Here is a 10648-nt window from a genome sequence, read left to right as displayed (position 1 = left end):
CATGAATGCCTGTAATCCCAGCTACTTGGGAGGCTGAGGCCAAAGGATCGCAAATTCAAAGCCAGGATAGGCAATTTAGCAAGGCCTGTGTCAAGATAAAATAAAAAGAAGCAGGGATGTTGCTCAGCATAGTATTTGCCTAACAGGTCCTGAGTCAATCCCTAGTACCACAAAGGAAAACCTAGCCAACAGAACACTAAACAGTTCTCCCACTCCCAGGTCTCTAAAATGAAAAACTGGGATCCCAATTTGAGGACCTTATCCAGAGGGACCCAGGGAAGGTGTTAAGGGGCCCCCACATTTTCCAGATCCTCAGCCACTGACCCTAGCCCCTCCCACATGCCCCCAAATGCTTAACTCAGAACTCACAGAAATTTGTGAGCTGCATGTGTCATTTTACATCTTCTAGTAGCCACATTTTTAAAAAGTTTAAAAATTAATTCTAGCAATGTATTTTATCAAATCCAGTGTATCCAAAGTACTATCACTTCAATACATAATCAATATACAATTCATGTCGGTAAGTATGTGTGGTGCTGGGGACTAAACCCAAGCACTCTACACCCTTAGCCTTATACAAAATTATTACTGACACTAGGCACACAACTGAAACCCTAGCATCCTGGGAGGCTGAGGCAGGAGGATCTCAAATTCGAGCCCAGCCAGGGCAACTTAGGAGCTTAATGAGACCTTGTCTCAAAATTAAAAATTTGAAAAAAAGGGCTAAGGATGTAGCTTGGTGTGAAGGCCTTGGGTTCAATCCCTGGTACAGAAAAAATACATATAGACAGATAAACAGACACACATACAGAGAGAGAGACACACACACACACTCTGAGATAGTTTCCTGCGTGTAAATCCAGTCTGCACTGTATTTCACTAGACCAGCACATCTTCATTCAGAAAAGACCAGCCACACACTCTGCGGGGTTGGGAGGCAGAGTAAAAGACCCAGGAGCAGCCTGGGGAGGCCAGATGAGTCTGGCCTGGAAGGGTTATCCCTGAGGGGTGCTGCCACCCGCATCCCACCTACCCTGACCCAGTCTCTTGCGGCCACCCCTCCGAGCAGACAGCAGGCGGGCGGGGCAGTGCCCCTTGCCCGGCTTGCCTTGTTCAGCAGTCTCCAGCCCCCAAGCGCCATGCGCAGCTCTCCTCGCTGCAGCGCACCCAGCCTTGACCCTCGGCTGCCACGGCTGCTCCTCCAGCAGGCTTCTTTCGAGCCACATTGCTAGCTCCAGGATGACTTCAGGCAGGCAGTTCAGATGTCCACACACTCGGGAGCTAATTGAATCCCAGATCATCTGGAGAGAGTTTGCTGGTTCTGTTTGCAAGTGCACAGGTCTGGGGATTTGTTGTTGTTGTGGTGGTGGTGGTGCGGGGAAATCAAAACTGGGACCTTCATGCTGAGCTTCATTCCTTATTTTATTTTTAATTTTTGGGACAAGGTCTCATTAAATTGCTAAATTGCTCAGGCTGGACTTAAACTTGTGATCTTCCCGCCTCAGCCTCCCAGAGTGCTGGGATTACAGGGTGCACCACCACTTGGTGCTCATTTTTTACTTTTTGTGTTGCTGGGGATAGAACCCAGAGCCTTGCACCTACTAGGTAGTGCTCTACCACTGAGCAACACTCTGGCCCCAGGGCCTGGGGCATTCACAGGCAGGTGGGAAGCGGGCAGTTAGTCCAGGGCTGTAGTGGGATAGCTGAACACATGCCCCACACAACTTCATGCAATGGGAAAAAAAACGTTCCCACCGTTCCAGGCTGCCTCGGGGGAGGAAAACAGGCCTCGAGGCCACAGCTGGGCAGGGAGGAGGGAGCTCTGGGCCCACAGCTCTATCCAGCTGTCCAGGACACGGTGCCAGCCCAGCTGGGGCCCTCTTTATCCCCAGCAAACAGCTCCTCAGGCTCTCCATCCTCTGGCCCAACCCCCTCCCAGGGAGCCAGCCTGGCGGTCCCTTTCTAACCACGAACCCCACAGGCCCCCAGGGCACCTCCAGCAGCTTCCCTCCCTCTTCCTGACGCAACCTCAAGCTTTCTAGGGGAAGGAGGCCCAGTCCTTGGGGTCGCCTGTTCTCTACTCCAGAGACTGAACTCTGGCCAAACGGAGGGCACACGTTGAGGCTATTCCAGAACTCTCTCCCGGCTGGGGTTCCATCAGGGAAGAGAGCAAGCAGAGTCACCACTAATGAGACTGGAGGCCAACAGAGCGAGTGGCTGGCGTCTATGGAGACGTCTGGGCAGCCACAGGAACTCACCAGATCCTGCACCCTGACATCAAAGGCAACCCCACGGGGTCACGTGGGCACTGCTCTGTGGGGCGGGCCAGCACGCGCCAGCTCTGCACGGTTCTCACACGTTCAGGAGGAGTCACACAGCCAGCCTCCTCCCCAAACCAAACAGAGGAAGTGACTGCTTCCCTGGGCTCTGAGGATCAGCCTGCTCTGGGAGTCCAGGCCCAGCGCCTCAGCAGGGCCAGACCATCAGCTGATGCCTGGAGTCTGGGAAGGCCTGGTCCCCCCATTCTGCTGCTAGTGGCTGGGCAGTGTCCTAGGGAGATAAGAGGTGGACGCTTGCTGATATCCAAAAGGCCTGAGGCCCATAACCCAACCAGAACCATTGAGGAACTAGAGCTCCCAGCCCATCCTAAAGGCACTGGGCCCAGGGCCTTCAAGGATTTCCATGGCTCACAAAGAAACCTGAAACCTAAAAAAATAATAATCATTGCATTGGACATATAAATGCAGGGCTGAGGGTAGAGCTCAATGGTTGAGCACTTGCCTACCATGCCCAAGGCCATGGGTTCCCTCCCTAGTGCTGCAAACACACACACACAAATGCTGCAAAGTGGCAATTCACAAATGCTTAGTTATCTGACTATCAAATGCCATGCTTTGTCCTTAAGCACTAATTATTATGTGCAATGAAGGATGTGGGTAATTTCAGTACTGACCAATCCATAACTAGTCCTCCAAAGAGTAAGGCCCGTTGCCCGCAGGCCCCGCTGGCACGCGTACCCTTGTGCTCAAGGCAGCCCTGAGGCCTGGCTTCTCTGCAGGACCTTCTTTCCTGACCATTTTGTCTGGCTGCAGGGCACACGGTGTTGGTGAGAACACGCAAGGTGTCTGGTCCCTCCTCAACTTCACGTCATCCCTTCCTTGGCTGGATGCCCAGCCAGTCAGCCCTGCACACCTGCTGCTTCTAGGAGAACAGGCGGGGTTTCCTTCCCCAGGCCTTCGAGGGCTGTGCCCTCAGACTGCCCCTGAATCCTGGCTGGAAGCTGGGCCATCCGGGGAGGGGATGGAGGCAGAGACCACAGCCAAGAAAGGAAACAGGCTCCCAGTAACTCTTGCTTGTCTCCTCTCATTTAACCATTTTTCTTTTTCTTTTTTGGTGGTGGTGGTTCTGGGGATTGAACAAGAAGGGAGTGCCGAGCTTCATCCCCAGCCATTTATTTATTTAGAGACAGGGGCTCGCTAAATTGCCTACCTTGAACTTCCCATCCTTCTTCTGCCTCAGCCTCTGAAGAGCTGGGATTACAGCTGTGTGCATCACCAGGTCCAGTTACTAATCTACAATTTTCTTGAAGGTCTTGTCTTTTTTCTCTCACCTACCCTCTCTATAAGAGTTTCATATCTTGGTTGTGAACCAGCAGAACCAAAAATTGGGGCTTGGGTGGAAAGTGCTAACTTTGAGGGAGCTTGAAGTTTTGGGACCAAATCTGGAAGCAGAAGCTTAAGAAAGATGTTATGGTCTGGGCCGGGGATGTAGCTCAGCAGCACAGTGCCTGCCTGGCAAGCACGAGGTTGTGAGTTTGATTCCTGGTACCAAAAAAACAAAAAAGATGCTATAATCTGTGGGAGATGAGGAAGGTGCCTAGATGGGGATTCTGGGATCCTAGCACCCCAGCTTGAGCACAAGGAATAGTGTGCTGAAACCATCCACACATTCACTCACTCACTCACTCTTCAAACCTACCTAAATACTCATCCCATGCAACCCTGTGTAATGCATTGGTACTGCAGAAGAACAACACACTTCCATTCCTAGAAGGTGGAGGGAGCCATATCCAGCAGGGTGGGATGTTCACGCATGTGTGGGTCTCTGTGTGTGTGTGTCCACCTGGTTTGTAGAAGCTGGGACATTACTCCCAGTCCACCTTATATACTTCCTCCCTGCAAGCTGGAAGTCCTCCCAGTGGGAGCTAAGCTTTGGGGTGAAGAAAGCAGGTCTCCCTTGAAATATAAACGAAGCTGGGAATGTGGTGTAGAGTGCATGCTTAGTATGCAGGAGGCCCTGTGTTCAACCCCCTGCCCTACAAAAATAAAATAAAGTTAAAACAAAATAAAAATGGACCTGAAAGATAAATCTATTGTGAGTCTTTTATGCCTGCATATAAATTAGTCTCATGACTATCTCTCCTCCGTAGAGGAGAGCTGGGCAGGGAGGGGCAGAGGTCCCCTCTGCCTCCAATTCCTGCCCCCTCCTGGACAGAGCGCCCATCCTTTCCCAGGCTTGCGGGGCTCTGCAGCACAGTCCTCGGTGACACGGCCCCCTTGGGGGTCACATCCACCCTAAGACAGTTCGAGAGGGTGCATGAGAGGGAGCCAGCAGCTGCTCGCACACTGTAGAGACCATCAGTCTCAGCCTCCTGCCTCAGTCTCATTTTGAGTACTGTGCAGGGGCTGGGGGCGCTCACACGGCCTTGCTAGGCTGTTGCCACGGGAAGCCCCCTTCCCCTGACTCAGGCATCCATGTGGGGAAGAGGGATTTGCGGACCTGGCCTTCTTGTCCCAGGCACAACATCCCCGTGCGTCCGTGTGGGCGGAAGTGTCTGGTCGGCTGTGTGCTAAGCTGGGTGCTGTGGCACCCTGTCCCTCCCAGGGTGGGGTGCACCAAGGATGCAGAGTGGACTAAACCCATTGTCATAGAACTTCTCCGCCAGGTCTCCCAGTGAAGCTTCTGTCAGTCATAAACGGTATTCTGATCTCCTTTTCTCTGCTGATTTTCTCTAAAGCAGCCCACCTCGAGTGAAGGAAAGGAGTAATTTTGGGGCCTCTTCCTTCCTCAGTTCTGGACCCCTGTTACCTGTGACCCAGGGTGGAAAGCACCCCAGAGGCCTGAGAAGTGTCCCAGCCTCCCCCTCCCCTCCCAGCTGGGCGACATCTTGTCCCAGGTTCAGGCTGCTCTCCTGCCTGCCTGCTCCTCCTTGACAGATGGGCTCCCCTGCCCTCACCTGGCCCCATCCGTCTTCCAGCCACTCCTCCCCATCCAGGCCTGCTTGGCTCCCAGGGGAAAATGGAAGCAAAGGCTGGGAGAGCAGCCGAGCGGGAGGCTGCCCTGAGAGCCAGCTCACTCAGCTTCTCTGCTGACTTCCCTCCTCGCCCTCCCCTCTCCACAGCCCAGTCCTAAAAGCAAAGGAATGTTCTGGAGTTTGGGAAGGATGGGGGCCCCTCACGGAGGGAGGAAGGGGAGGAGGCAGCTTGTCCTGTTAGTGTCTGAGCTCTAAATAGAACACAGCGGCTGGGCTGGGGGAATGAAAATAAACAGCCCCTCTGAGCAGCCCTTCCTAGTGGTCACCGGAGTTTCCTTCTGGTCCCTTAGCCCAGGGCCATTTCCCTCTTCTCCTCTCAGCTCCCCTCCTAGTGGCAGCCTGAACCTCAGGAGGGCTGGGCTCAGGGGCCAGGCTGTGTGACATCCCAGAACCTGCCTCCCCTCTCTGGGCTCTGGTGAAGTAAGCAGCCAGTCACCCTCCTCCACGGACTGGAAAGACCTGGGCCAGCTCAGAAGTGGCTGCAACTTTTTCCACAGCAGAAAAGAGTTCTTATCCCAATGACTCCCGTGTGGGATAAACTTAGAAACACTCTCTTTCTTTAAAAACATGACCCCAAATTTAAGGGTCAATCTACGGTTAGGTTCAAGTTACAGTGCTTTGCCTGGGCCTTGGAGGGGATATCTCAGACTCCCCCAGCTGGGGGTTGGGGTTCCCCTCCCAGTCTCAGAGGGGCGATCCACAGTCGCTCACAGGAGGGAATTCCTTGGGGTGCAGCACAGGCTGGGTCCTGGGGTCCTGGGCACATGCGGGGCCGAAAGGCACAGCGCATCGTGGGCTCAATGTGTGCAGTCTCTGTTCAGCTTCTGGCTCTGTTCTCGGCCCGGTGCTCTGTCTTAGCCCCGGGGCCCTAACCTTCCCCACCAGTGGGGCCTTAGAGGTGGGGGTTCCCAAAGGAGCAGGCAAAGTCAGGGAGGCACTTGGATTCCTCCAGGGCCCTCAGTTCAGATGCGCTTGGGCGGGGGTCCAGGAGCCCACCCAGGGGTGCCGCAGCTGGCCCCACCTCTGGGAGGGGAAGCAAGAGTCTGGGTGCTCCCCGTCCCGGCCTCCTAAGTCTCCAGCCCCTTCCCTCGTCCCTTCTTTCTCTTCCCTCTCTCCCCCTCCCCCTCCTCTGCTCACAAAAGCTCTCTGTACATAGCCACTTCCTCTGGCTGCTGTCTCTGCGCCCAGACCTTATGAGAACCATATGGGGGAAAGAGGGTGGAAGGGAAGGGGGTGGGGGACGTCGGCCCGCCCCTCCGGCCCGGCCCTCTCTTTCCACTGCCCTCAGGCTGGGCGCCTGGCGCTCAGAGTGCAGCGCCCCAAGCTTCCTTGACTGGATCCCCTAGGCTGCAGAGCCCCAAGCTCCCCTAGCTGGATCCCTGAGGCTGCAGCAACTGAGTCCCAGCCAAGAGCTGGAGGTCTGAAGGGAGGTCTCTGCTTCAGACCTCCATCCCTGAGGGGGAAGCTTTCCCCAGAGGCTGGGAAGGGGCTTCCCACCCTCTCCCCACCTCCCCGCATGACCCCCAAACTCCACCAAGGCACCCAGACAGTGCTGGTCACATGTGACCACAGCCCCTTCTGCCCACCTGGGAGACCGAGTAGATTCCGGGTTTGCCCGTTCTGGGAAAATACAGAGCGACCTGTCTGTCCCTTGTCTGCCCCTTCTCACCCAGCATGGAATGTTCCCAGGTCAAAAGGGCTCTGGTCCTGCTGGGAAAAGACTTAAAAAAAAAAAAAAGTGTGTGTGTGTGCGCGTGTGTTCATTTGTCTGTGTGCGTGCATGCATATGCATGTGTGTCCAGTGGGTGTCAAGTCCAGTCAGGTAAACCACAGGCCCTCACCTGACAGGAACACTAAGGGATCCACCCAGATAAGGCTGCTGTGTGACTATGGCAAGGCGCCATCCCTCTCTGACCACAACTTGCTCAGCTATAAGATGGGGGAGCTGGACTTGCTTGCTTATCTCTGAGACCCTTTCCAGACCCTGCAAGGAATGGCTGATGTCCTCTGAGGGGTTGCTCAGATGTACCGGGAGGTCCTCTCAGCTCTGCTTCTGGGCTTATTTATGAAGTGTGGTCGTGGAATCCCTTATTCTCAGGCCCCTTACCCCTTGCTTGAACTTGCAGAGCCAAGAAACTGGGCAGGCCCTCAGCTGCTGCCCAGAGTAGGGGCTCACAGCGGGCCCCATCCACACCAACTACTTTCAGTTTCTGGTCACCAGCCGCCCACCCTGGGACCTTTCCCCTCCTCTGGGGGCCCCTGCCCACAGCTGCCCGTGGGCTGGGCCAAGACTGGGGGTGGGGTAGGGGCACGGATCAGGAAGGAAGCTGAGAGCTCTGCTTCCCTGCAAAACTGAGAACGAAAGTCCACAAGAGGAAAAAAGAAAAAAAGCAAAGGTTGGGACGAGGGGGCATGGAGTCTACAAAAACAGAAGGCAGAAGTTGAGATAACGCAGTGGAGGAAGGGTGTCTGCTGAGGTAAACAGGAGGCTGCTGAGCTGTGCAGATGCTCCTGGCCCTGGGGCTGCGGACGGAGGCTGCAGGCTGGGGTTTTAGGTGGTGCTTTGAGCTCCACCACTCAGCGTCTGCCAGGCTTCCCCAGGTGGCATCCTGAGTCCTCAAGGGACTCAAGGGACTCGTGTGACTGGAACCTGGAGGTGTATTCTGGAGGGAAATAGAGGAAATGTTGGGGACAGAGGGTGCAACCACACCTAAAAAGCAATTAGCTGCCAGGCGTGGTGGTGCACGCCTGTAAGCCCAGCACTCAGGAGGATGAGGCAGGAGGATCGTTGCAAGTTAGTGACCAGCCTGGGCTACAAAACGAGCTCAAGACCAGCCTGAACAGCATAGTGAGACCCTGTCTCAAAAAAAAAAAAAAAAAGCAATTGGCTCCAGTACTGGTGGTTTGTACCAGGTGACAAGGTCAAAGGTGAAAAGTTGTGTGGCGTTGGTGTGGGTGACAGTAAGCTTCCCCGCTTCTAGCCTTTAACCTACTCCTTGCTGCCTGGCCCCTTTCCTCCTCTTCCCTCAAGACTACCTTAGGGTAGCAGGGCGTGGGGGTGCACGCCTGTAATCCCAGCACTTGGGAGGCTGAGGCAGGAGGATCGTTGCAAGTTCAAGGCCAGCCTGGGCTACAAAGTGAGCTCAAGGCCAGCCTAAACTGCATACTGAGACCCTGTCTCAAAAAGAACAACAAAAAAAGACTATCTAAGGGTACAGTGGATGTGTGGGACTGAGGCCTAAGAACACAGACTCCTTGCTGAGCTTCTGCAGAAAGACAGCCCTGGGTTCCTTTCCCTTGGGAACCAGCTGGGAGGCACATAGGGATCAAAATTATGTGAAGCTAAGAAACATGTCGGGCCGGGTATTTGGTCCCACTGCAAGCTGAAGGGTTCCGTGGCTTCTCTGTCCTGTCCTGTGCATTGTCCTGTCCTGTCCTGTCCAACTTCCCTGTCCTGGAAGGCATCTACCTTTGGAAGGTTTTTTTAAGCCAGCTAGGTCAGTGGTCTGCAAGGAGGGGGGCGCTTCCTCTAGGGAGGGGATGGGACGAAGGTGGGGTGGGGTCACATCTGCTTCTACCCTGTTACAATATATTCTCACCCAGAGTGGTCGGCCCCACTCTCCCCTGGGAGTGGCGTCGATGGGAATTAGCCATGGCTGGAAAGTATTAGTTGCCAAATCATTCTAAGATGTACGGCAAAACCACCCCTCTATTTTCCCCCTTCCCTCTGCCTTGGCTATGTTAGGGTCTCCTAAGCAATCCTGCCTACACTCACAGAGACTGTGTCCCACATCTGTGAACCTATGCGGGGACAGGAGCCCTGCTCTTCCACACAGCCAGCACTTCCCCTCCAGGAGTGGGCAGGGGAAGGCCCAGGCCTGCGGGACCTTACCCAATGGACTCTCAGAGACCACTCAGCCACAGCCGGGCTGCAGGGAGCTGGATGAGGACTGGCACCCCACCTCCACCTCCAGGCGCGCGGGCACACACACACCACACACACACACACACACACACACACACACACACACACACACAGAGCCAGGCCAGCGTCACAGGCTGACCAGTTGCGTCCTGTCAGGAAGCAGGCACCCTCTGAACTCACCCAACCAGAGGCCTTACTGTATTGTTCTGGACACAATCGAATAGAGGAGCCAGCCCCAACTCTGGGCAAGGGGCGGTGGAGAAAAGGTTGCCACTGGCGTCAAGAGGACAGGGAACGGGAAGCGGCTGGCTTCTCAGCTAGACCAGGACAGGAAAGCAAGGGGCCACGGCTAGGGCCCCGACCCTCAACTCCGCGGGGTGCGTGGAGTCCTGAGGACGTGGCCAGCGCAGGAAAGCGCCGTGGCAGGGAAGGGTCGCGAAGACTCCTTCAGTTGCCGGGACTGAGACCCTGTGGAGGAAGCGGTGGGGGCGGCGAGGGGGGCAAAGCGAGGCGGGATCGAGACCCTGGCCGCTGTGGGAATCGCGGAAGGAGGCTGCTGGGACGCACGCCTCTGCTCAGACGGATTGATTTACTCGCAATCTTGGAGTAGTCGAGAAACAGCCAAAGCTGTTTTTGCTGGGAAGGGGAAGCCTGACCCGGCGCAAGTTCACCGCACAAACGCGCACAGTGGGACAGGGCCCAAGAGCAACCCGGACGCTGGGGTCTCGTTCAGGCTAGAAGCGCCCGCCTTCCAAGTGCAGGCTTTTCCGAGCTCAGCGTCGCAGCTGCCGGGCACACACAGGGGAAGCGGGTGGGAAGGCTCAAGTGGCGGACGGGTTGCCCCATCGAGCGAGGAGTCGTGCCTGCCGACTAAATGCGGGGGACACCTCAGCGCGGATCTGAACGAGTCCGCGGCGGCGAGAACCCCGGCGTCGATCCTTCCAGAGCCTTCCCCGCTCCCACCCCGCTTAGGTCCCCACTACCTGCACGCGGGGGCTGGGCTGGAGACCCGGGCGCGCAGCCGCCTCACCTGCGCAGGTGAGGTGCCACGCGCTGGGGCGCACCTACCCGCACCCCCTCCCTCCCTCCAGGCTCCCGAACCCCAGTCTTTGCTCTCTTCTCCAAGCCTCTGCTCTCGGGCCTGCCCTCGGTCGCTGGACTAACAGGGTTGCCCTTGCCCTCTGCCCACACCCCGCACCCGCGTGCCCCGGTCCTCGCCGGCCGGCAGGGTACTCACAGCGTGACGGTGCCGTTCGGGAGGAGGCCGGGCTCCGGAGGCTCCGGGAGGTCCCCGCTGCCGCACACCACCCTCCTGCGCGCCGGGTTGGGGGCGCCGCCGCCGCCGCCGAGCCCCTTGGGCCGCTCCCCCGAGCACTTGCAGCTGCGGATGGGCACGGGGCAGCCGGGCG

At 56.4% G+C, this 10648-nt stretch overlaps 1 protein-coding gene across 1 annotated transcript in view; it reads right to left on the bottom strand.

Annotated features, from left to right (window-relative positions):
* Adgra2 (adhesion G protein-coupled receptor A2) overlaps positions 1-10648 on the bottom strand; it is a gene marked incomplete at its 5' end in the record, with an annotated part of 35742 nt that extends 25094 nt beyond the window's left edge. Inside the window, 1 exon segment of the mRNA XM_005398475.2 lies at positions 10477-10648. Coding sequence (XP_005398532.2) covers positions 10477-10648 — 172 coding nt within the window.

Source organism: Chinchilla lanigera, unplaced genomic scaffold (assembly GCF_000276665.1).
Source record: "Chinchilla lanigera isolate Chin_1 unplaced genomic scaffold, ChiLan1.0 scaffold00062, whole genome shotgun sequence".
Taxonomy (NCBI): Eukaryota; Metazoa; Chordata; class Mammalia; order Rodentia; family Chinchillidae; genus Chinchilla; species Chinchilla lanigera.
The sequence above is the reverse complement of the archived record's forward strand: the minus strand, read 5'-3'. Positions and strand labels throughout refer to the sequence as shown.